Genomic DNA, 26,457 nt, shown 5'->3' on the forward strand with positions numbered 1-26,457 from the left:
CCCCGGCACCTGGCCCGGCCGGTCCCAGCGCCGCCTCACGCCTGGAATCGGCCTTTTGTTCCCGGGATTTTAGACCGGAGCTGCGCCCACCTTTTCTGTTATTTTATTATTTTACAGGTGGTTTGGAAACCCAGAATAAACAGAGTTGCGCTCCCAATAGAGGCTTAACAACAGCCTCTCCCCAAAGGCAGCTTCGTAGCTCCTTCCACGGCAGGCAGAGGTTTCGAGGAGAGACCTGCGAGCCGGCAGCCCCATCCCAGCCCCGCAGGACCTGCCCCGGCTCCATCCCTGCCCTCAGGACCTGCCCCGGCTCCATCCCAGCCCGCAGGACCTGCCCCGGCTCCCAGGACCTGCCCCGGCTCCATCCCTGCCCGCAGGACCTGCCCCGGCTCCATCCCAGCCCCGCAGGACCTGCCCCGGCTCCATCCCTGCCCGCAGGACCTGCCCCGGCTCCATCCCTGCCCTCAGGACCTGCCCCGGCTCCATCCCTGCCCTCAGGACCTGCCCCGGCTCCATCCCTGCCGCTCCCCTCGCCGCCGCCGGTGCAGCCAGCGCGGTGTTTTCGCTTCATTTTCTTTATTTTCTCCCTAGGCTCGGGCGGACAGCCATCCCAGGCATCTCCGGGCCCGGCCGGGCGCACATCGGGGCCGGGCCGCGGGTGCGGCGGGGCGGGAGCATCCCCGGAGCCGGTGCCGGTGCGCCCAGAGCCGCCCGCGGCTCCGCGCCTCTCCCGGACACTCCCGGCTACGACAAACAGCGAAACCACGGGGCAGCAAAGCCACCCTTGCGCCCTCTCCCAATCCGCGGAGTGGAAAACTCAGAGCGGGGGGACCCAAAGCGGAGAGCCCCGGCTGGCCGGGCTGCGGCGGCCCCAGCCCGAGGGCGCTCACACCGGGCAGCGGCCCCGGCGGGCTCCGCGGGGATGCCGAGGGATCGGCGCCTGCTTCTTCTCCCGTTCCCCTGCCGCCGTCCCCCCGTCAGGCAGGGGCGATGCTCTGGCTGCTTCTCCTGCTCTCACCCTCTCGTCCCCCCGGCGCTGGGCGCTCCCGGTGGCGGATGCTGCGGGCTGGGGACGGCACAGCACCTTCACCCCACAGCCGCGGCAGCGGGGAGCGCGGGGGGCGACAGGCAGCACGACATCCCGGGGGGTGACAGGCAGCACGACATCCCAGGGGGTCGCATCCTTTCCCTCTGGCTTTCAGGGATCCTTGGAAACCTTGTTGCTCGGGCGCGGCAGTGAGTTTTTACCGGAGCTGCCTCTCCTCTGGGCAGGGTGAGGGTCCTTCCCTCACCTCCCAGGTCAGCTTCTGCAGAAATGTCTAAATGCAGGAAAAGCCTCTTTCTTCCCATTACATGCACACTAAGGGTGGGGGAAGGAGGCTGTTCCAGAAGGGATGAAGCCAAGGAACCCAGCAGAAATTCAAGAAGAGCATTTGCCCCAGCCAGCCCTCACTCCCAGCAACGAGGGTACCATGCTGCACTCTGCTTGACTGGGGAAGTAGATTTGCTGTCTCATTCCTTGTAGCAGAAGCAGCCCCCCTCATCTCTTCCCTGGCAGAGCTCCTGGGCTCAATAATTTTGTTCCCATTGGTCACAACTATCTGAGAAGTGAAAAGTTTCCTTCACACCTTCATGGGGGCACTGTCAAGGTTCAGTGACAGCTTGGAGGAGATGGAACCCTCTTGTCCCCACCCAGGAGGACACAGAGATGCAAGCAGAGCCACAGGCAGGCCTTTCCCATGCCTTGAAGACCGTGCCATCTTAGCTGACCCATCTGGGCTTTGCAAGCAAACAGCAATTTTCCTCCCAGCAGGGAGCACCACCCTGCCTTGTCCATCTCAGCATGGAAATGTGTGTGTGGGACACCAGCCCCCATTCCATCCCCATCCCAGTTGCTGGAATGCTGAAATGTCTTTCAAACCTTTTACTCCTTGCTCCTCACGTGCCCAGGCCAAGACTGTAAGCTCAGATCCTGTTTCAAGGAGAGCAAACAGGCTTTACCTTCCATCCCCACCACCTGTACCTCAGTGACTTTCCCTGTGGGACCCATGGAAAGGATCAGTGGGAAGAGTAGCTGGTACCTGCTGGAGCTGTCCATTGTTTGGATGTCTGTATCCCAAGTTCCTGTCAAAGTGCTCATGGGCAGAGACCTCAGCAGAAAATCTCCAGGAGACCTTCCCTTCAGGAAGGGCAGCTCCCTCCCTTCCTCCCCCAGGGGATTCTGAGTGACAAGGATGAAAGGAGAAATTGGGTTAATTCCCCAACACCACCTGTCAAAACATCCACAACCTCTTCCTAGCCCTTCCCACTGCTGTGAAATGATGATGCTTCACTGCCTGGAGCTGTGTCTGGCTCAGGGAGGAGCTCTCCAAGACTCAGTGGCAATCCTGGGTGTGCACCTGGTGATTTCCATGCCCAGCAGTCAAGGCACGGCTGGCCACCTCAGCAGGTCAGGGACAAGCCTGGATAGAAGCCTGTGCTGGATGCTTGGGAGCACACAAGGGGGCTGGAGCTTAAAAGAAGACTTGGAAGAAAAAATAAGGTTGTGATGGAAGTATGGTTTATGGACTCAGGCAGACACCCATGATGGTAGTTTCTTACTCAAAACTTCTCTACTCTTACAGGCGAGGGAGGATGCTGCAGGTACACTCACAGCTCAGAGCTGTGGAGAATTCTCAGCCACACAAAATGCAGCAGTTCCTGGGAAACACTGCTGGTTTGGGCTTGGGCTTCTCTGCTTTCCTTGCAGAGGAAAGAAAAGGGCTTGAAAGGGCAGAAAACATTGCATGAAAAGAAGAGAAGGAACTAGAAGAATTGTCTGCGTAAGAGGGAATGGTTAAGGTGCCATTCCCAGAAGACCTTGGGTAACTTTCCAAAGAGCAGAGAAACCAAACCCAACTGCCTTTCCTCTCCTCCCAAAACACCTGGGAATCCTCACCAATGTTATTTTACAGAAGATTTTATCCTGACCCCAGCCCTGCTGAGTCCACAGGTACCAAGGCATTATGTGCTCTGGTTATGGCTCTTCCTGATGTTAAGCATTCATTCCTAAACTTATCCAAAGGAATACAGTGAGGAAAATACAGCTTGAGCACAAGCAAGCTAAGCTCCACCTGCTCTATTAGGCACACCAGTGTTTTTTGCTAAGCATCAACAGGTTAAGAAATAAAATGCAGGCTTTAGAGAACTGTATTTAGATTTACAAACAACATTGTAACTGGATCAACAGGCTATAATTAGAATTTAATAATCCAAATGGAGGAGTAATATGCCCGCTGCTTGAAAAATTGGAGCCTTTCTTTTGCAGTTCTGAATATTCAGCTCTGCAGATTGGACTCCAACTTGCTTGACACAATTACTGTCCTAGTGAGGTGAACACGTTACAAATAAGAACAATAAGATCAACAATAGTTTAAGTCTAATACCATAAACAAAGGAAATAATCAGAACACCTCTTGCCCCAGCACAATCTGCACAACTGGGATGGCAAATTAGCATGGTTATTAGAAAAAATACACAAGAAATGCTATATTTTATGGACTTTTGGAAAGGCTTTGAGGCTGAAAAATATTTTTCAGGCAATCCCATCAGGTCCATTGATGACTTTCAGATTCAGTCTTTGCATTTACTTCTAAAGCCTACATGGGCCAGGGGTGACACAGCACAATTGATGAATGGGGAAAAAATAGACCTGTGTCAGCCAGATTCCCCTCACATCACACTCAAAGTGTTTAGCCTGAGGTGTGTAATTAAGCAAAGGTTAATCCAAGAAACTCAACACATGTGTGACAAAACAGAGACAGTCCCCAGGCTGTGTTGGTGTCACAGCAGCCTCTCAGCCAGCTCAGGCACAAAGCAGAGCCGTGGCCAAGCTCCTGGCTGGGACTGACTGCTCAGTGCTGCAGCTCAGGCCAGCGTTCAGTCCTAGATATTAAAAGGAGACCTCCCCTCTTATTTTGCTTGCTAAGAAGGCATCTGAAGTGATCACCCACCTGGCTTGAGGTAGGACTTCTTTCCAGTCTTTGGCCAAGCTGGCATAAGGCAGAACTGCTTCCAAAGGGAGATGCTGTGATGCTGCCATCTGTGGCATCCGTGGTTTCCAGAGAGCATCTGGGATCTCTGCTGAATGAAATGTGAATGAAACAGTGGCTCAAGGGAAAGGGAGTCCAAGCAGCTCTGATCCCTGGGCAAAGAGAAGGGACTGCAGAAAGGAAAGTGTTACTTAGAAAAAGTTTTTCTCCTCCACAGTTTTTACCACAATGACAGATATATTTTCCCATTAGGTTGAGAATCCTGTTTTAAAACTCATGCCAAAATCCCAAGAGTAGGCCATGAAATATTACATCCATGTGGAAATAAACCATGCATTATTAACTTTCATTTTATATGGTTTCATTTCCATAGGGCAGGAATAATCAGAAAAGGGATTTGGCCCAGAAGGTGATTGGAAGGATACCCTAAGTCAAAAATTCAGGTGAGAGGATGAGGTCAGATGATCTCTACTGAGACCCTTGTCAGAAAGGATGCATATTCTCTAGTCTACTTTAAAATTGTTACTTGATTTCTTTACATGCCTCGACTAATATTTGTCTTCTTGTAAGAGCTCGATATTTTCCAAGAAAGTAATGACATTGTGGAGTGTTTAAAGAGACTTCAAGGTGAAAGATTATGCATATCCAGTGAGCCAGAGGTGACTGAACCAGGCATAGCATGAATGTTGGGCTCTGAGCCCTTCGGGTGTGTCAGGAACACCCAAATTATCCCTGGGTGCTGGTATGAGCATCCACTCTGCTGGGCTGGCTTGAAGATGTGCAAAAATCAGCTGATGGGAAGAGCCATGGTTTCCTGCTGAGGGTGTTTCTGAAGGAAACCAGGTGTTGCCTGGGACATTGATAGTTTTGAAAAAAGGCCCAGGAGCTGTCATTTTGGCTGGGGCTGTGGGAGCTGGAGGAACCAGCTGAGTATGTTTAGCTGCTGCCTCCTGGGGCAGCAAGGACTGCACCAGTTCTCCTGCATCTTTTGGGACAGCCATGCTCCAATTTAGGGACCTTGTAATGCACATTCCTTGGAGCTCATCATCATTGCACGTGCAGAGCTGAAGCTTTTCTTTCACAGATGGCCAGGGTTCCACTCTTGTGTGCCCAGGCAAGACTGGAGCAGCAGCATGAGAGGAGAGGTTCCCTATCCCTGGCACCAGTGCAGGGCTCTGTGTGACAGGGAGGCAGCCTGGGGGAATGCCCTGTGTGACAGTGGGGAGATCTGGAGAGAAGGATGAGAAAGGAGATGGCAAGGGAGGCAGAGCTTGTAGGCTCTCATGATGTCTCTGCTCCCCTTTCGTCTCATTCTAATTTAGAGATCACACAGTGAGTGAGATCCAGGTGAGATTCAGGGGAAGACTAATGTTATAACAAACTCCAGCTTTTTATGGTTAAAATGACACTCCTCAAACTAGCTGGATAGCTGCAGGCTATTCCCCATAGCTGTACTTCCAAAACTCTAGAGATTTCCTTTCTCACTCTCCTCCCATTGCCTGCAAAACCAGGGGCTGCTCTTTGGTGTGCTGCAAACAAGAGTTCTAAGAAATGGAGCCAGGGTGCCCAGGAGAGCAATGGTGAGCACAACGTGGCACAGTGTCTCCAGGGTACCTCATAATATCCAGTCAGCTGCCTGTCCTCCTGTTTCAGTTTGCAGCAGCTGGAAATTGACTGAAGAACATCCATCTGGTCAACTGACCCAGCACTGACAGATATTCCAGTGGTAATCCATAAAACAATGTGTAAGGGAGGTCACAAGTGATTACGTTTGTGTTTGTGTGTATTTGGTGTCAAGAATTCACCAGCATATTTGTAAGAGTGCACTGACAGCACAGAATCTTAAAATCATAAAATTTTGATTTTGGGGGTTGGAAGGGACCTTGAAGACCAGCAAGTTCCAAAACCCTGCCACGGACAGGGACATCCTTCACTACACCAGGCTGCTCAGAGCTCCATCCTTGAACTCTTCCCGGGATGGGGCATCCACAAGATTCCTGGGAAATCCGTTGCTATGCATCACCACAGCAATTTGGTGCACAGCAATTTCCCCCCAAATATTTAATCTAAACGACTATCTTTCAGTTTGGAGCCATCCTGCCTCATCCTTTCACTCCATGCTCTTGCAGAAAATCCCTCTCCATCCCTCTTGCATTCCCTGACTCGCTTTTCAAAGGAGTTTGGACCACAGTGATGACATGCTGCAGAGGCTGAGCAGTGCTGGGTGTCCCTGAGCCCTCCTGTCAGTTTGGAGCTGCCAGAGGTGCTGGGTGTCCCTGGGTGCTCCTGTCACAGTTTGGAGCTGCCAGAGGTGCTGGGTGTCCCTGGGCCCTCCTGTCCCAGACCCTTCGGAGCTGCCGGTGGTGCTGGGTGTCCCTGGGCCCTCCTGTCACAGATCCTTTGGAGCTGCTGGAGGTGCTGGGTGTCCCTGGGCCCTCCTGGAGGCCGTCCCAGACTCTTTGGAGCTGCCAGAGGTGCTGGGTGTCCCTGGGTGCTCCTGTCACAGTTTGGAGCTGCCAGAGGTGCTGGGTGTCCCTGGGTGCTCCTGTCCCAGACCCTTCGGAGCTGCCGGAGGTGCTGGGTGTCCCTGGGCCCTCCTGTCACAGACCCTTTGGAGCTGCCAGAGGTGCTGGGTGTCCCTGGACCCTTCTGTCCCAGACCCTTTGGAACTGCTGGCGGTGCTGGGTGTCCCTGGGCCCTCATGTCACAGTTTGGATCTGTCAGAGGTGCTGGGTGTCCCTGGACCCTCCTGAAGGCTGTCCCAGACCCTTTAGATCTGCCGGAGGTGCTGGGTGTCCCTGGGCCCTCATGTCACAGACCCTTTGGATCTGCCGGAGGTGCTGGGTGTTCCTGGACCCTCCTGGAGGCTGTCCCAGGCCCTATAGATCTGCTGGAGGTGCTGGGTGTCTCCGGGCCCTCCTGGCCACTGTCCCAGGCCCTTGTGAGCTGCCCGGTGTTCCTGGACCCTCCTGGAGCTCGCAGACCCTTCGGAGCTGCTCGGCCCGCGGGCTTCGAGCTCTCTCTGGCGGCAGCACTCGGAACAGGCGGCCGGGCCCGAGCCCCTCCATCCCTCCTCCCTCCTTCTCCGGCTCCCCAGGCCAATTCCAGCCTTTCTCCTGGGAAACGCTGCCGGAGGTGGATAACGGGATAAACCCCGCACATGTCTGCCGCCCCTCGATGAACTCCTGCTTCTTTCAAGGGCTTGGAAATGATCTCCTTGTCGCAGAAATATGGGCTCGGGAAGTCCATGAACTGCGAATCGCTGGAGGGTAAGAGGCTATTCTGGGAAATGCCGCTGCAGCTTGCCCTGCCCTGCCGCCCTGTCCCGGGCAGCTGCTGCTGCAGGCGGAGGTGGGGAGCAGGAGTGGGTCCTGCTCCTCCCTGGTGTGGTTTTCCATGTCCCTGTGCCAGGGCAGAGGGCACTGGCACACATTTGGGTCTTTGGGAGTCACTTTGCAACAGGGTTCTGCAAAAACAGATTTTTATTTTTTTTTTTGCCAAGGTGCAATCATAGACCAGTTTGGGTTGAAAAGGACCTTATAGATGGTCTGCTTGTGACTTCCCTGCCATAGGGAGGGACACCTTCCACTCTACCAGGTTGCTCAATGCCACATCCAGCCTGGTCTTGAACACTTCCATGGATGGAGCATCCACAGCCTGTTTCAGTGCCTAACTACCCTCAGAGTAAAAAAATTCACCCTAATATATGACCTAAACTCACCCTTCTTCAGCTTAAAGTCATTCTCCTTCATGCTATCTTCACACAAGGGTTTTTGGGCTGCTTATCCATCCCTCTGGCTATGTCACAATTCACCCCCTTTTGAGATCCAGAGAAAGTGTGTGCAGAAATCTTCTATAACCCAAGAAAGCTAGAATGTCTACAATGGCCTATTAAAAAAAAAAAAAAAAAAAAAAAAAAAAAAAAAAAAGAAGAAAAGCTAATTCTGCTTTCATATCCATTAAACTGTGTTGCATGAGTTTAAAAGGAAACAGAATCTGACCAAATTCTGCTGCAATTCAGCTATATAAAGGCATTAAGTTGAATGCTTAATTGGTGTAAATGGCACATTTCTGCTATTAGTGTTGGACTGCAGACAGCCTCAGTTTCAAATTAATGAACAAAAATTCTGGCCATTTCAGAAGGGAGAGAAGGATTCAGATCTACAAAGGGCACTTCCCAAGATACTTTTGCTTATGTAAACATCTGACTGCAAGGAAGAAGAGAGGTTCTATGTACTGTTGGAACAAAATTTCAGTTACTGAAGCAGTTACTGTGTGTTTCCAGATGAGACCCACAACATGTGGAAGGGGTTTGTGCCCTTGCTCTTGTGTTGTGCCTTCTCAGCCAGAGAAGCTGAGCTGCAAATGTGGTGTGGGTCAGTTTAGGGGCAAGCATTTCACACAGCTGCTAAGGATGGCCTTCTGACAGTATTCAGCATGGTGATCGGATATTTCCTCTGGAAATAAAGAAAAAGGAGGTCATGGCACAGAGGCTGAGAACTCCTGGCAGGTTTGGTGTGACAGCCAACAGCTGAAGTGAGCTGATGCCATGGGACTGCTGGTTAGAGATAAGAGCTGAGCAACAACTCTTGAAGAATGTGCAAGAGGACAGCAGAGAGTGGCTACCACTGCAGCTGTCCATCAGCAGTTAGGCTGGAAGAAGGAGGAAATGTAGCATTGTCCATAAGGCATCTTGTCAAGAGATTCCATCTTGCCCCATGCTGAGGACTGCTGGCAGCTCCAATGTTTGGGGGCCCTTGTTTTCCAGCCAGACCCCTGGATGTGGACACACCCTTTGGTTGAGATCTGGCTGCTGTGCTCCATCCCCCTTCCCTCTTGTTGTTGGTGGAGCCAAGGTTCTTGGTGCTGTAGGACTCAAGAGGCTGTGCTTCTCCTCAGGACCAGCTCTGTGAGCCCTCATTCCTCCATGGGGGCATGCAGCCACCTCCAGCCCTGCCTGCTTCCTCCTCTGTGTGAACCACCTTCAGGGCTCATCTGAAATCTCTTGTATCTCTCAGCTGCTCAACCTTTCATTTCTGATGTGTTTCTGATGTCCTTTTGTTTAGACAAATGACAAATCCCAGGAAGCCATAACCTAAAGCCCCATCTCTCTGAATAAGATGCAACCAGCTGTCTTTGGCTGCCTGAAAGGATTCAAACATTAACCCTCCCTGAGCATGCATTCATCCTGCAGCTGAGCTGCTCCAGCCTCACATCTCAAATTCCCAAGTGAAGGCCAATGCCATTTAGAAGGATTTCCCAGCAGCCTGAGCAGCAGCAGCAGTCTGGGTGCCAGGCATTCTCGGGAAGAGCCCTGGGCAGATCCACAGGGTTCATTGCACTTGGGGCCCAGATGGCTCGTTTAGAAGTGCTAAAGGATTTTTCCTTGCCGACAAAGATATAAGAAGAGACTCCATTCCACATGCAGTTTTTGCAAGATGTTCCTCAGAAAAGGTGGGCAGTTTTGCATGCATTTTTTCCCCAACCCAAAATATTTTGCAGGAGGAGCTTTCATAGTGTGGCCTTACTCATCAATGCAGGCAGGATCACATCATTGAGGAATTATGTCTTAAACTAATTAGATAGGTGAAGCTACAAGGGCCCAGAACCTGAAAGAGTGTCTCCCTGCTAAGGTGGCAAAATGTTGTTTTCTGATTCACTAAAAAGCATCTAAGTGCTATTCCCATGAGAGCTAAAACATTTAAAGGGTGAGCAATTAATGGTTTATTAATGGGTGGGACAGGATTTGAAAAGTTCATGTATTCCTGCTCAGAGCTAAAGGAAAACAGCAGAATTGAAAGAAATTTGAAGACAACTCAATGTTGTCCCAAGGCACACCCATCTGTGAAAGTGTCTTCCACCCCTCAAATCCACAATGACTAATGAGTGGTAAGATAATGGAGTTAGAACTCTTCAAAGATTACTTTACACAAAAGGGGAAGAGAAATTGCTTAGTGTCATTAGGAAAATTGGGATGAAAACAAGTGATGGAAAATGTAGCCTGACACTCAAGAAACTCTGAGCCACTGACACGAAACTGTGCCCAGCCTGATTGCCAGGGAGAGGAGACAGAAAGAGGTGTCTGATTGTGGGCATCTCACAGACTCCTGCCTGTGGTTTATAAAGTGCCATGGATGCTGTAAGCAGGATACTCTGGGGATTAACAGTCCTTAATGACCTCAGAGCTCTTCCAGATACACATCTGACCTCGATGTTATCTGTAATACTTGGCCAATGCTGCAGCCTGCAAAGGAAGACTTTTTATCTGTGTTCTCTCTGACTGAACTTGTATGTGACGTTGGAAAGAAGATAATTTTAAGATTTTTTTTTTCTCTTAGTATTTTGTATGCTGAGACTTGAGAGTGTCTGTGCCTGTCACAGAGACAGTCTCACATGAATGCTGGTGGATATTTATGGCTAGAAGTTTGTTCTTTTATTTGGGGTTTAAGATTCCCCTCTTTCCACCTGCTTACGTACTTATAATGCCACATTAATAGTAATGTGGCATTACTACAAAAAATTGGGATTTTTGAGAGCAAAGTGGACTTGTCATCCTGAATCTATGTGGGTTTTATGCCAGTTCAAAGAAGTGCAGAATTGCAAATAAATGCAGTGCTGACATGAACCATGATGCTTAGCTCTCATGCAGCATATAATCTCACATACTCTAATGTTAATTAAATTCCTCAGAAGCAGCTTTCTGATCTCTCTACAGGGAGCTTGTTTGCCTTGAAATGAACTACTGTGCTGAGATAGTCTCCACTATACCAGCATTACGTTCACTACATTAACTCAGTAAAGACTTGGCATAAGACTTGTGGCTGAGCCTCAGTAATCCCCTTTGCTTATCTGGAAACCCAGGGCTCCTGCTCTGTGGGGTCTGATGCTGGTGACTCGAGGTGACACCAACCTCTCTGCTTGTTCCAGCACCCTGAAATGGTGCCACAGCACTCAGAGGAGTCATGCAAAACAATGAGCAGGGAAGTGGCTTTGTTTGCAAAGCCATCCCCACCCTGACTGAGAATTGTTGCCTTCTATCCACTGGTTTTGCTGGTGGCCCTTTAGAAAGGGTCTGGGAGAGTGTTATCTGTCTAGAGCAGCTTCCCCTCCCAGCCCCAAGTGTATTCTGACTTGCCACATGTTTCAGAGAGCAGCAGGAGCAGAAGTGGCTGACACAGAGCTCTGCTGTGTTGGAAACCTCAGCCTTGCAGCAGCCAAACCCTCCAGATAAGCTGCACCCCTGGCTACTGGGTGAAGCTCTGGGATAGAGGTGATGTTACCAGTTCCAGAGGGAAAAAAGCTAATATTTCCTCATTTGGGGGCAGCTTGGCTTCTTCCAGGCTGTTGTGGTTGCTCAGGTTTGGGGAAGAGGAAGGCAAGGTGAAGTGTTTCTGCCCAGGCAATGATTTGGGGATCAAGGGGCTGGTTAACTCATGAGTGACTGAAGACTGCTGCTGTGTTTTGTTATCAGGTGAAAAAAACTCCCATTAAAGGTGTTTCCTGACTATGTGACTTCATCCCTCTTAGAAAGAAAGAGGAGGAACAGAAACTAATACCCAAGCTTTGCTTGGTCCTGAGGCACATTGAGAGTGGTTTTTCTCTTGTAAATTAAATTATGGGACCATTTTCTTGGCTTTGGTGTGAACAAACAATGAAATAGGAAAATCTCCTATTCAGGGTGAGAGTCCTGGACATCTTTGAATCCACTTAGCATTCTGTGTAGTGTCAGGATATTAGTCCTGAGTGCTCTCAAATATTCCCAGAGGTTACAAGCTCAAGCACTTGACTCAAGCAAAAGCTGAGACTTTTAAAGATGGATACAAAGAAAACCAAACTCCCCTGGGGTATCCAACACACCCTACGCTGCCAGTTTGTGCATTTCTCTCTCCATCCCAAGCAGTGTGAGGTGTGAGGGCTAAGAATGGGAGATGTCAGGGGAATTCATATTCCCGGGCAATATGGAATGTGGGGTTGTGAGGAGATAAATATTTGCAGAGCGCCTTAAAAGCTGGTGTGGCTCATCTGGCTGGGTGCATTGGCTCTGCACAAGTGGGTTTGGGCCAGCACTGCTCCTGGGCTGAAATCCCACAGGGAGAGGCCTCAGAGAGGCCTCAAGGAGCCCCAGAGCTGGGAGGGAGTGGGATAACCCTTGTGGGTGGGAGGTGGGAGGACACTGAGGGCGCTAAAAGTGAAACTTCACTGACGCCACCCACCCAGCCGGCCTCGAGTGGCGTGTCCTTATGTCAAATCTAGTGCTCACACAGCCCTGAGATTGCTTTCTTAGTGCAGCTACTGCTGCCACTCTTTTTTTGCTGTTTTGGGGTGCTTGGAGGTGATATCACCGCTATACCAAAACATTCATTTTCTGGGGGGAGCTAAGGTACATTAATGCATTCTGGAAAGACTTTCCAGGGGGCCTATATTGAGGCAATGGATCAAATCTTCCATGATCCTTGTTAACATTCAGCCTGGAATGGAAGGTTTTTAATTCTCCTTGTCGTGAAGTGCTGCCAGGCTGAGGTCTCAGTTCCTCTGTTAAACCATATTCCCATCAGAATCAATGCCAGGTGTAAATAAATGCAAACCATTTAATCCATTGCCATTTATTTTTAAAAAGCACCGTCAAACTTCAGGTCACTTTGATTTTCTCTTAAAAAGGATGACATTACACTCTTTGTCAGTACAGAATGGTGTTTCACAGAGCAGGTAACACAGCAGGTCTTTGGCAACATAGCAGATTACTTAATGCAGGGAGAGTTTTACTGATTATTGAAAAACATTTCTCTCTGCCCAAACAAGGACCTTCTAGGTTTAACCTATGTAATTCAGAAATATCAGATAAAATAGCAATTTCATTGTAAGTATATATTTTTACTGGATTTATTTAACCTTGCAGCTGTGGTCAAAAACTTCCCTTTCAAGCAGCACCTTACAGAGCACTCACATTTGCCCTAATCAAAGAAATGGAAGTTGGGACAAATGCAGGTTTGCTGTCCATTAATGTGGATAGGAAATGTGTATTGCAAAAATCTCTCTCAATACAAGTACCAGTAACTCAATTTGGAATAACTTGTGGTTAGTGGGATTTGCTTTTAAGCAACTAAGTTCAAATATGTAATGCTGCAATAGTGGGAAATGGTTTAGATTAAGCAAATAATGTAAAAATCATTTCTGGTTTTATTTTTATTAAATTTTCTTGTTGTCACAAGCTCAGAGCCTGATGCTGCAAATGGCTGAGAAGCTCCTGGGAATTGCTAAATACTTTGCAGTACCATGTGTAGGAGGAGGCTGAGAAGATTTTAAAGCACTTTGTGGAAAATATGTTTATATCTGATTTGCAGATGAAAAACTGTGCAGGACAAACTGTATCAGAATTACCATACTGGCCAGTGAAAACCTTTTTTAGAACAGCAGTGTGAATGTGTAGCCTCAGACAGGGGCTCATTGCCCAGTACCCCATCTTATTTTTACAGCTGCAAGCTATTTTCAGTTCAGGGGGGTTATTGAACCCTGTGTGGTTTGTAGTCAGCACTAGTGACTGCTCTTCTAAGCATCTCTCCATTCTCTTTCATGTATGGAAACCCAACAACCTTTGGCAGAGACTTTCCTAGCCACGTGAGAAACAATCCTGTTTTGTTTTGGAGCAGATTTCTGCTTTGCTCCTTTTGATGGTCCTCAAAGAGGCTGCAGAGAGCTGATCCCTCACCTGCTCCCCCCAGAACACCTGGCAGACTGAAGAGAGTTCCTCAACATTTTCCCCCCTGGCCAGTGGCTGCTCAGTCATTCTTTGTCTGAAAGCTGTCCACACCTTCAGCCATCCTCGCTGCTTTTGAAATTTTCCCAGTTTTAACTGTACTGCTTGAGAGCAGGGTAGCAGAGCCGTGCTGACTCCTGCAGGTGTGTGCAGCCCGTGCATTTGGACAGCAATAAACAGATTTCCAGTGTTTCAGTCCCCATTGTAACAATTCCCAGCATAAAGGACACCAGACCTATGTACATTATGTCCAAGCACAACCTCTCAGGAAGTTCTGTTGCTTTGGATTAATTATGGACATTAGCAGTTTTTAACCCTGTGTTTCAGTGGGGGAAAAATGGAAACAGAGATTGACTGCAATAAGAAGGTTTATAAATCTGTTGCCAAAAAGCACGACTGAGCCAACAAGGCAGATAACAAGAAAAATAGCAAGCACGCAGTTTTATTTTTGTCTTAGCCCTAAAAGTCTCTTTTTTTAATAGTGGAGGCTTGTATACTGGTGAACATAAACTGTGTTCTGATCAAATTTACTGAGAGTTTGACCTAGAATACGTCACTGTAAGCATGTAGGATTTCTGTGTGGATGTGTGGACTTGCTCCATATACATAGCTCAGTAGGTCTTGACTGCACAAGATTGTTTCAATTTTTAATGAAAGATGCCTGGAGATAAAATATTTAATACCTCTTTCTGTACAGTCCAACTCCTCTTACTACCACTACAAAAATTGCAAAGGGCAGTGATACTGCTTGTTGCTCCAACAAGTGTTTTAGAGCAAAGGATGTTGCTGCTCCTTTGTGTTTTAGAGTAAAGGATGAAAAGAAAGGCTTTATTTTTAAAGTTGGAAATAGTTTGCAAAGATCACTAACTCTGAACTGAATCTTGCAGTCCTGACTTACTAAGGTCAGTGGGAATCTCACAATTGAATCTTCTATTTATATAGGAAGATGTTATTCAAGTGAGAGCTAGGAGAAACCTTCTTGACTATTTTTATTTTATTTTTTCTCTGGAGAAAAAGAATTTAAAATTCAAAAGACTCTCTCCACAAAGAGTGAGTGGTATAGAGAGATTCTGTAAGTTCTGAAATTCATTGTTCTACTGTCTGCCTAAGGGGTACAATTAGAGCCATCCCCTTCTTTTGACTAATTTTAAGTGTTCCTGATTGTTTCTGGGAGAAATCTTTAAAGAACTCTATTCCTTCCAGTGCACATTTTCCCTTCTGGGAGCTGGAAGTGTTTCTGCTCTATCAGTGGGAAGCTGCTGTTCAGGAGAAGGAACTTTAAGCACGAGTTGGCTGCAGTGGAAGCTGATAGGAGCTGGTGATCCATGTGCATTACAGTGCTGGCTGATCAATAATAATTCAGGGATAGAGTGGCGTGGCATCCACTGAGAAGTATTTCAGGGTTTGTGCTGCTTTTCCATGGGGACTGTAGTGCAATCTTCACTTATAAAGACATGTGATCCGAAAGCCTGAGGCAGAACAATCCTTGTTTTCACAGGAGAAGCTTTTCTTGGCTGCAAAAGCTTTTACGTCCTCATCTTCCTTTCTAAAAGCTGTGTCTTCTCCACAAAATTATATATTAAAAAAAAAAAAAAAAGAGGAGCTTAGGATGGCAACAACATCACAACCTCTGCAAGGTAAAACAACATGTAAAAAAATATTTTGGGCAGTGTTTCCTCATGCCTGCTTCATTGTGTCTCTTGTCATCTATGCTTTTCTTGGGGCTCTCATGTTTTCCCACATTGAAAGTACCCGGAAGGTCACAGTAAGTGAAGAATACAGAACATTTCTGCAGAAGCTGATGTGCCTCGCCAGAAAGTTACCAGGTATGTACTGGAATTGCAAAATGACTTATCTGCACAGGGAGATATTAATTACTTTGCTTTTTGAATGAGTTTTTTTTTGCTTTTTAAGACATTCTTCAAAATACTAGCAGCTGATCCTGCAAACAAGATTTTCACTCTGCCTAGCTAATGACTGCTGGTGTCTTCTTTAGCTGTGATTTTTGACTGCAAGCTTCCCAGTCCTTGTGTTCCTGCCTGGACAGATTTTCCTGAGATGCCTGTGTTCTCCCTTTTTGCCAGGTTCTTAACGAGCAGCTGACATTCCTGTGGTATTTCCTGCAGTTTGCTGGAGTTGAATCCTCTCTCTCAGAAAGTTTTTCCAGCTGCCTCTTCCCTGCTCTGAGCTTCCCTGCCAGCCCTCTGGTGATGGGATGCTCAGAGGGAGACAGGTGCAGTTCTGCACCCCAGACCCAGTGATTGGAGGGAGTAGAGGAGAAAAGAAGGGTCAGAAATCCTCCTGGATTTGTGATGGGGCTTGTACATATGCTTGGAGTTTCACTCAGGTAGCTGTGCTGACACAGTGATCAGTTTTGGGCAATTAAATAATGTAACTAATGTCCTTTCCAGCAAAGCCCCGGGAGGAGGAAGAAGGGTAGCAGGATTCACAGCAGGGCACTGGGCAGTGACATCCAAGTGGTTCATATTGGTTCCCTGCTGTTGACCCCACATTTCTTGGTGTCTCTGGGTCAAAAGTAGGCTAATCTCCTGGGAAGTCCAAAATGAAACAGGACATTCAGGCTGGAAGCTGGTTACTCAGTCCTGCTTCTTTATCTTTTTGGTTTTTTTCCCTGTACTTTTATTCACCAAAGCCACTGAACCCACCTGATTTTTTCAGAGGTGGGGGTGAGGGGCTTGAAAGGGGAGGGTGAGAAGGGGAATATTTTTATATTTTTAAGACAATATGAGCAAATTCTCAGCTGCAGTATATTTCACGGGGGTAGCAGGCAGGCTGCTCCCTGGGTGGTGGTCTGCACACACTCACTGTGCCTCCTGCTGTGACTGTGACAGATAACTGGACAGATAAACTGACAGAAAATGAGATGCTTAACCGCGACATCCATCAGCTTTTGAACACGGCTGACCCAGTCTGGTTTATCAACCCAAAAGAAAGATGGAATTTCTTTGGGTCTCTCTTTTTTTGCTGCACAGTATTCACAACTGTGGGTAAGTACAGAGGTAAAGTAACACCCTTCAGAATAAATTCCTGTTGCTGCTTTCTCTAATGAATTTCTTCCAGAGAATTAAAACCACCCTAAACAAGCAAAAAAACAAGCAAACAAACAATCAAGCAAACAAACAAACAAACAAACCCACCCCTACTAAACCCAAAGCCCAAATCTCTTTGAATTTTTCCCCTGAATATTGCTGATGAGTCTGCAAGTGGCTCTGCAAACACAGACTGCAGAGACATAGCTGAGTCACAGAAACAAGTCACAATTTAGTGATTAGTGATGGTACACACTAATTAACTGCATCATTACATATATACTATAATATGAATTCCTATATGATGTTCACAGAGCTATTGAAATAAAAAGAAATATCCATATTTCAGTCTCAAACCTTATCATTCCCACTGTTGTGTGTCCTCTTGGGTAATGTTTTCTTCTCTGGAAAAGGGAATTCATAATACTTATATTGTTTTTCAATTGCTTCTCAGTTACTTATGTCTAATTCAGCTTTGTTAATCCGTGGTTCTGTAATTAACCACCGTGTTCACATTTCTCTGGGTTAACAGCACATGATAGTGTTTAAGTCACACCTTTGAAATCTTTCAGTCTGACTTCATATTTCAAAGGAGGACCTAAATCAAATAGAAACATCTGCTCTGATTTTGGCTCCCTCTGCATTGCTAAATACAACTCCTCATGCTCATTCCCAAAGCTACTTTTATCCCTTTGTTAATCTTTCTCAAATGCTGGCAAGTACAGGCACTGTCTATCCAAATTTGTCACAATCAAAGCTGGATGGGAAATATTCCCACAGCATTGTATCAAATTGCAAAGACATTTCTCCACTGCAGGAGGATGTGCTCAAGATCCCAGCACGGGGATGCATCCTACTGTAAGAGAAAAACTGAACCTTAAAAAGAGCTTATCCTACACAAGGAGCAGTGTGAGAGCTCACCCAGAGCCCTTGTGGGCTGTGTCACAGCTCAGACCTCACACTCTCATCTTTTGGGTGACTGCTCAAGCTCAGCTTCTTGCAGTTAAAGACAAAAGTCTGGGTGGCCAGAGACGCACTGGGGATGAGACCAAAATCCTCAGCCCTGTGAATATTTCCTGGAACAAACACAGCAGCCAAGAACTTTTGAAAGGGGGTGTTTTATCAGAAAGCTTTGACTTCAGCAAGCTGATGAAAAGGCATATTGTGGGAAATGTCTTCCATGGGCGTATTTACCCTCCTCCATTAACATGGGACTTGACAAATGTCCCCATACACACCGACCCAACAAATTTATTTCTAAGCTGCCAGTACTTTTTGCCTTCAGAGCACTGAGTATTAATGCAGCTTCCTCAATTTTGACCTGAATTTTGGGATCAGTAGAAAGCCTGGAACATTTGCTGTTAATAGATGGAATAGGTGGCTATTTCCATTGCAGCGGGTTTGTTATTTGTAGAATCAGGAACTGATAAATCACCTTGGGATAGAATCAAATTATCTACCTTGAATTTTCTGGGAGAATTGAGTCATCTAGTCTGAAGTTTGATGGACTGAACTGCATCTCTTTGCTGCCTGGGGAGGCTGCCTAGTGGCTCAGCTAGGAAAGATTTCTGGATAGCTAAATTTAGGCTCGGGATAACTTTTAAGCCTGGAAACTGCACTAGGTATTTTTAATGCACAGAAATCAATTTTAAAAAGAGTAAATAAGATCACTCTGTGCAATAACGACAATAATATTTCCCAAGTGCTTTGAGAGTTTCCCAGTTTGCCTGTGGGGAAGAGAGTGACCAAGAATAAATGATTTTTCAGTGCCTCACAGCAAAGCAGGGACTGAGGCTGGGTTCAGACCAAAGGCTGAGGCAGCCACAAGTGAAAACATGCATGGATGAAGAAAATGAGGGAAACCATACCTCAACATATGAGCTGATAATCTTGCAGGCTAAGTACTTGGCCTAGAAGTTCCCCTAGGAAAAAATGGTCTTTGAAAGGAGAGAAGGAATACTCAATGTCTTCTGAAGGATGAAGAGAAAAATGGTTGATAAAATTTAATACAGTTCCTATAATACCAAATTTTCTCCCACTATAATGGAAAAGCACTGATTTAGAGCTTGAGTTTCATATCCAGTATGTTAGAGGAAGGGAATATAAATACCCAAATTGGATTTAGGGAAAAGGCATATCTTCTGCTACCAATTTTATGTATCACATCTCTCTCTTTCTCTTCTCATCCCCTTCTTATTCTTGTTCAAGGTTATGGCAATACCTATCCTGTGACATGGACTGGAAAGTGTCTCTGTATGTTGTATGCTTTATTTGGGATCCCCCTGATGTTCTTGGTCCTGACAGACATGGGAGACATCCTTGCAACTGTCTTATCCAAGTCCTACAACGAGTTCAGGAAACTGCAGTCAAAAATTCTTGCCTCTAAACTCTGTTCTGGATCCACATGCAGCAAAAGGAATGAACTGAAATCCAGGGAACAGTCTAAAATAGTCATCAACGAGCCCCTGACCATTATGGAAGTGCTGAGAAGTCAGTCAGGTGTGAAACAGGTCAAATATCGCAACGTGGAACTTTTTGAAATGTTAATTGCCAGGGAGAATGAAAACACACAACCAGCAAGAAATAAAAGCATGGAGAGATGGAGTTCATGTCCTGAACTAGCCAGGGAAAAGACAGTGTCCAGAGTAATCAAGAATTTTGACAAAATAGGAAAAGAGTTAGAAAAATTAGATGTGCCCATTGTGTTGATGGTGCTCGTTATCTTTGTGTACATCTCCTGTGCTGCTGCTATTCTTCCAAAATGGGAAAAAAAAATGGATTTTCAGGAAGCATTTTATTTCTGCTTTATCACTTTGACCACTATTGGATTTGGAGATACAAAGTTAGAACATCCCAAGTTTTTCTTGTTTTTTTCCCTCTACATTATAATTGGCATGGAAATTGTCTTCATTGCTTTTAAGCTGGGCCAAGACCGTTTAATTGTCCTATATAAAAAGGTGATTTCATTTTGTGCAGAGAAAAATATGCCTTCAAAGAAAATATATCCAAAATAAGAGCAGTCATTTCTCCTTCACTTGTCAGCACTGGCCACTGCAAAGAGATGGAATTGTTTCTGTACATTTCTGCCTTGGGCTGGCAGGTGCCATATTTTAATCTGATTTCCTCTGAGAAATGACTGTGAAATGGCTGAACACTTCTGGAGGCACCTGGTGAAGGCATCTCCAGGGAAGACTTTGCAAAGGGGACTCTTCTCCTGAATAATCACAGATGCTGCCTGATGAGGAAGGTGAAGGCTCTCCTTGACAGTTCTCCCTGACATATTGTGCAAAGCTCTGACTTTCTGCAGCCTTTCTGCCCCTTCTCCCACTGCAAGCAAATTCAGGAATTTTGTGTTCAGTACTCGTCCAAGCAAGACCCAGATCTGCTGGAAGGTCCTGTCCTGCCACCTTCTCTGTCTGTCCTGACTGTGACACCCTGCTCGTCCTCAGAGAGAGCTGGGGGGAGAGGTGTGGACCCAGCTGCTGAGTGTGGCAAACATCACACCTGGCACAGCTCAGGGAAACGTCCCATGGAAAGGAAGGGCACCACATTTCCCCATCTCTGCTACCTGTCCAGAAACCAGTCAGAGAATTGCTCATCTGTTCAGAGCTGGAAGCGCTCCTGCTCCATCCTGGCTCAGGGTGTCCCACAGGGCCCAGCTCCCGAGGTGCTCAGGGCAGGTTCTGCTCCCTGGTGGTGTCTGGGGAAGGCACAGCAACCCTGGGGTGGCTGCAGCCCTGGAGTGATGCTCCATGTCACTGCTGTCACAGGAGCCTGTGCTGAACACCAACCCAGAGATCCCCACTCCTCACCCCCATTTCACTCTGCTCCACCTCTGGGAGCTCCCTGACCCACCTGTTTCACTGGGATGTGGGGAGGATCCTCTAATTATAGAATTTTGGAGCACATTAAGATGAGAATATAATTTTTTTCTTCAGGATGTTGCTTGTATTATTAATAATTTGAATTATCAATAATGGCTTCTCATTAAAACCAATAATTTAGAATAAAAACATATAATTCATATAAAAGAAATCACTAACTTTAATTAACCACATTTAACTTATGATGACATACTTGCCCACTAAGTGTGAACATCTCTGGATAATAAAAAATGCTTGATTATTTACAGAATGTACATTATTCTACATTAGCAAATTTACCAGTTGAAGCTGAGATTTTCAGAATATTTACATGCCATCTTATGTCTGTTGCACTCCATGTATGTGGCAATATGTATTCAATCCTTATTAATAATTAGATACAATTAAGCATTAATGATATCCAAGATATATATAATGACTGATAGTAAATAGAGAAGTGTTTTATAAGAATAAAAATAAAAAATGCAGAAGCTGGAAGAAACTTCAGTTAACTCTGTCATGTTTGCTGTGATTTTGGCCTTACATAGAAAGTCCCTCTATTCATATCAGTATTCCCATGTTACTTAATTTTGTGTCTTCAGATTAAAATCAGTGTAGAGCTTTGGTACCATGTCAGAGTTCTCAGAAATCAATGAAAGGATTTGCATGGATCAGATAACTGCACTTCCTGCCCCTCAAGGTTTTCCTTGTGATATTCTAAACCTGTCAATATTTTTAATAACCGGTCTGTATGTAATTTAATTTGTTTCTGTTATATCAGTGGAATCTCATTTATGGAGATCAGTTAATCCTGAATTTATGCCCTGTATATTTCTCAATGGCACAGTACCTTAATGCCTTCCCATTTACTTTATGGATTTAGGGAATTTTGGCTGGATTTACAATAGAGATTCTGCACCAAATCATTCTAGTTATGGCCAAGGGATGGCAGTAAACAGCTTTCTTTCCTATAGAACCTGTCAGTTAAACTGATAAATAAAAACTGATTTATTAGGAGATGGAACAAATCACATAACCATTACCCTCTATAAACCAATAAGACGCCTGACTGTTGAATATTGTGCACAACTCTGGTGCTTCACCTCCCAAAGGATATGTAAATTTGGATAAAATTTATAGGGTAAGGGTGAAGGATGAACAAAGATAGGAAACAACTTCCATACAGGACATGTACAGGAGCTCTCTAGTCTGGAAAGAGGTGAGAGACTGATGGAGAGATGTGTAACATTACAAGGGCTCAGAGAAGGGGAACAAGGAATGATGGAATGATTTTCAAACATCTCTCATTGTGAGAGCTGGGGCTGACAAATGAATCCCACATGTGACAGGCTTAAGAAAAGAAACAGAAAGAAGAGAAAATGGTGCTTCACACAAGATATAATTAAGCCATAGCTATTCCTTGTCATGGGAGGATGTGGCAATTAAAAGTTCCCATTAGATCAATGAGAGATGGGACAAAACCATGAAAGAAAAACATTAAAAACAATTAAATCCAAAGATAATAATTCTGGCTTGATGATCACTGAGTTCTAAACTGGGAGATGAGGAGAACCCTCTCTACAGATTTTGCTGTTCTTGTTTTCTTCCTTTGCAACCTGCTATCCCTCAGAGTCAGGAGGTATTCTGTCCATCCTGTTCTGGCCTGATTTCCATGCCTGGAATGCATAGAAACACATTGCTGCAGAGCTAAAAAGCCACTCAGCAAACCTAATGCCTAAATAGATATTTAGTTTCATATTTGTGTGCCAGGTAGGCAAACCAGTTCAGTCTGATTGTGCAAAACATATCACCAAAAACTGTGATTTAGGCAACACCACTCAACCAGTCTGCAGTAAAAGTAAAGTGGTCATTTGGCTTGTGTCATGAACCTAAAGGAGGGTGGAGAGTTGGACACACATTGCATTGTCAGGAATAAAAATGTATTTATGTCTTCTGTTCAGGTGTACTGAAACAGTGATCCCACAAACAGGAATTTCCAGTCCTGGTTCTCTTACTCAGAGTTGGGAACCAGTTTCCAGATGGCAGAGCAGCAGCTTTGGGCTGACAGTGACACTGCAGAGCAGGATCTGAATGTAAATACAGTAAATATAGTCACAGCTAATGAAAATGAAACAAAGTAGTGACTAATGGCTCATTTAGTGCATAAATATTTATGATTTGACTGTTCTTATCATGGACTAAGTCCTGGAAGAATTTACAGTCTCTGCCCACAGAAGTTTTTATCCAACAAAATTGACATGGAGACCAGCTTTGTTTGCTTCAAAGCAGTACAAAATATTGCTTTTCATAAATTTTCCCCATCAGGATCTGCATGAGATGGCGGATTAGATGTGAGGGGCTTCATTGAAGAACTCTTCTATCAGGAAAGACGTGACTGATGGGGAAGGAGCTGCTTGATGTGTAACCCACAGCGGATATGAGTTATTACAGCCCCAGCTGGAGAGCTTTACAGATCAAATGCACTTGATGCTGAAGGATGCTGGATCAATCACCCTTGATTGGGCCAAGATGGCAGCTGTCACGAGCACTTAGGAGCAGAGGGCAGGGTATCCCTGCTCTGGGAATCACAGGGAAACAACCATAGGAATGAGTGGAAGGGGTGGAAAATAATCTTTGGGCAGGAGGGTTAGGAAATGACAGCAGCAGTGGAGGAAAAAGCCATTTTCTGTGTAGACATAAATATGGTGAAGAGATGCTTGAGACTGAAAATACAGTGGGGGCTGGTTGGTGTGGCTTGGGAAGGTTTGTGCAGCCAGCTTGGCTGGAGAGCCCTTCTTAAACCAGCACGGGTGATGGGCTCCAGCACGGGTCTCACCACCAGCAGCCACAGCAGGGCAGAAAGTCTGTGCAAGGAATCCTCCTTGATTAAGAGAGATAAAACCGTGTCAGAAAGAAGATACAGGGTCTGGATTGAAAAGCCGTTAATGAAACCATCAGAAACATTCCTCTCATCCTCTGCTTTGTCATTCAAAGGATGACATTTTGTTCACAAGCATCTTTTGCACGAGCAGTAATTCTGAGAACTCAGGAAATTCTTAATGGGATGTAGGACTTGTCATCTGTGTGCCAGTAATTCAGATGTAGTCCAGATTTTAGTGGGCTCCATTTTGATAACATCTGATAACACTTTGATGGCTTTTATGCTTTTTCAACTTGTTCCAGGTGGAGATGCACCCACATCACAAAAACACTGCCATATAATGAATGCTAATTGCATGTGTGGTGGCAGGCCCAGCACAGGCCAAGGCTGGGACTCCAGCTGGGAGCAGTCCCTGCAGTCCCCATTGCTTCCAGGTTCCCAGCATACCTTGTGACCCTAATTTCCAGACCACAGGGAGCATCAAATGGAGCATGTGTGGCTGTTGCATGCAATCTGAGTGTTTTGTGAACCTAGAAGGATGGGTCTTATAATTTAACCTGGCTTTCATAAATGAAACACTCTGAAAATTTATTATTCTTATATATAAGTAACAACAATATTTTGTTGTTGTTGTTATTACTATTAATAAGCAACTCCACAGGCTGTATTCAGCATGTTCTGCCAGGACATGCTATATTCTGAGTCCAACTTTAAGTATTTAGTTGGGCTGTATTTCCATTTCTTCCTCACCTTATGCACCACTCATATGTAGAAAAAATATTTTTCAAGCCATCTGACATGGCAGCCTGCATTTACATACAGAGCAAGGGAGATGAAGTTGCTCAGGATAAATTTCAATTGTTTCTTAAAGTACACAGGCACAGATAGCAGTGGAAATACGAGGAATTTTCTCCATCACTCATATAGCAAATCATAGCTATGTGAAGACAGCAGATCTCTCATATATGAAGCCAATATTTTTAGGATAGCAGTCTGAGGTTGAAGTGCAAACCTTCATGAGCAATGGAGTCCATGAATGCATTGCTTGTATGTGCCAATAACTGATTGTCTGCACGTGGTTTTCATTAGAGAGTTTTAGGAAGTGCTTGAACAAATGTTACTTGGCTTGTGTGCTTATGGGTTTGCATGTGAATCTGAGCTTTTTTATTATCTTTTTTTTTTTCCTTCTTTGAGTTAAAAAATCAGTCTCTGAGTAGATAGAATGTAGTTCTTTTGAGGTTAGTTCAGGCTTTTTCAAACTGATGAAGCTCTCAGTGTCTGGCTGGGGGCAGAATCCTTCCAACACTGATCTTGTGCATAAAACTTTATGTGTGTGCATTTTCAGGATGCACAAAAATCCAGAGGAAAAGGAAAGCAATGGGCAAGAAGGGAAAGGGAAGCAAGAAGAAAAGAGTAGAAATTCGACAGTGAAAAATTAATTTCCATGTTAAGCATCCACTGATGAGAAATCAGGGTAACGATGCTACCAACACTGATTCATTACATTATCTGCTTCCACAAACCCCTGTGTGAACAGGAAAACGGAGTGAGAGAACACCACAAAACCAGCAGATAAAACTGCCAGTGTTCTTGATGTGCTGCTGGAAGAGAGCTCCTTGATCTGCTGTGCTCTGCAGACTGTCATCGTGCTCTGATCTGTGCCCTGTGGGGGACAGCCACCCGCTCGCTGCCTTCTGCCACACGTGGCAAAGGATCTGAGAAACAGAACCAGAGCTGCAGGCTGGGGTTCTCACTGTGGGTACCAGACACTCACTTTCTAATATTTTCCCCTCTTTACACTTTTCTTGTGGAAAGTAATAGGAGCCGTTGCTGCCAAAGGAATTTGGGAGTTTGGGGAATTCGGTTGTGTATGAATCCTTCTGCTCACCAGCTTGATAATGCACATGGTTTTAGGCTGTTTGTGTCTCACACAAGCATCCAAACTCTCAGGAGAGCACTGGCTGCCTGGATTTCACTGATGCTTAATGGATGGTCCAAATACACTTGCCAGCCAAAAGCTGCAAGTGTTTTCAAAGCAAATCTGAGTATAGGGTGGTATTTTTGGCTGAAGCACAAAATGCTGATGATGAAGAGAAGGCTTTTGGAAAGGCTTTAGCATTTCCACCTTTGAATAACCCTGTGAATTGAGCCATTCATGTCAGTAAGAAGGGAAGGAGCTGAAGGATAAAGCTCTTTGTGATCCTCCCATGCTGTCACTGTCACTTCTGACATGAGACTTGTCAGGTCACACTGCTGGTGAAGGAGGGCTGGCTTTCTCCAAGGCTCACTCCAAGCTCTTCCATATCCCCAGGAGAACACCAAACAGTGGTATGATCTACTTCAGACAAAGCAATATATGTAATTTTTTATAAAAAAATGTTTTTCAAACAGTTTAAATAGCCTTGTGACAACACAGCCTTGTACTTCCTGGGAATAAGAAATAAGAGAGCAAATGGAGGCTCATGAATTTTCCTTGGAGTTCAAGAACGGGACATAATTTGCTGCACTAAGAAGTCTGATTTTCTGAATGGGTCTATAAATAGTGAACGCTTGGACTAACATTTGACAGCCAACAGAACCTCTGTTCTGTCTTCCCTGCAAGAAATGGTTTTTACAGCAATTTTCTCTGCCAAGGAAATGAACACATTTTGTGCTCAAAGAGATTAGGGACTGGCATGGGTACATGTGTTTGCCTTCTAAAAAAGCCACTTATAAATGCTGTTTAAGAAGGAGAGGGCTGAATTCTGATCTTCTTGATATCCATGGCAAAGCTCACAGTGCTTTAGAAAAATCAGTTTGGAGAGAAGTGACAAATAGAATATGTTTTGCCATTAATCACTTTGATCTTGGTTTTAGAAGAGTTATTTCATGCCTAAAC

The 26,457-nt window shown here is 45.7% G+C and overlaps 1 protein-coding gene across 1 annotated transcript; it reads left to right on the forward strand.

Annotated features, from left to right (window-relative positions):
- The first annotated feature begins 15,394 nt into the window (after positions 1–15,394).
- Positions 15,395–19,849, forward strand: KCNK18 (potassium two pore domain channel subfamily K member 18). Its single transcript, XM_058029642.1, has 3 exons — positions 15,395–15,611; positions 16,638–16,793; positions 19,044–19,849. The coding sequence occupies exons 1-3, from the start codon at positions 15,395–15,397 to the stop codon at positions 19,847–19,849; spliced, it is 1,179 nt and encodes a 392-aa protein (XP_057885625.1).
- Positions 19,850–26,457: the final 6,608 nt, after the last annotated feature.

This window comes from Melospiza georgiana, chromosome 8, assembly GCF_028018845.1.
Source record: "Melospiza georgiana isolate bMelGeo1 chromosome 8, bMelGeo1.pri, whole genome shotgun sequence".
Taxonomy (NCBI): domain Eukaryota; kingdom Metazoa; phylum Chordata; class Aves; order Passeriformes; family Passerellidae; genus Melospiza; species Melospiza georgiana.

Excerpts from the sequence above, each read along its gene's own strand:
- KCNK18 (XM_058029642.1), top strand. The coding sequence starts at position 15,395 with ATGGCAACAACATCACAACCTCTGCAAGGTAAAACAACATGTAAAAAA. Across the intron at positions 15,612-16,637 it reads CCTCGCCAGAAAGTTACCAG|ATAACTGGACAGATAAACTG; the intron begins GTATGTACTGGA and ends TGACTGTGACAG. Across the intron at positions 16,794-19,043 it reads CACAGTATTCACAACTGTGG|GTTATGGCAATACCTATCCT; the intron begins GTAAGTACAGAG and ends TTCTTGTTCAAG.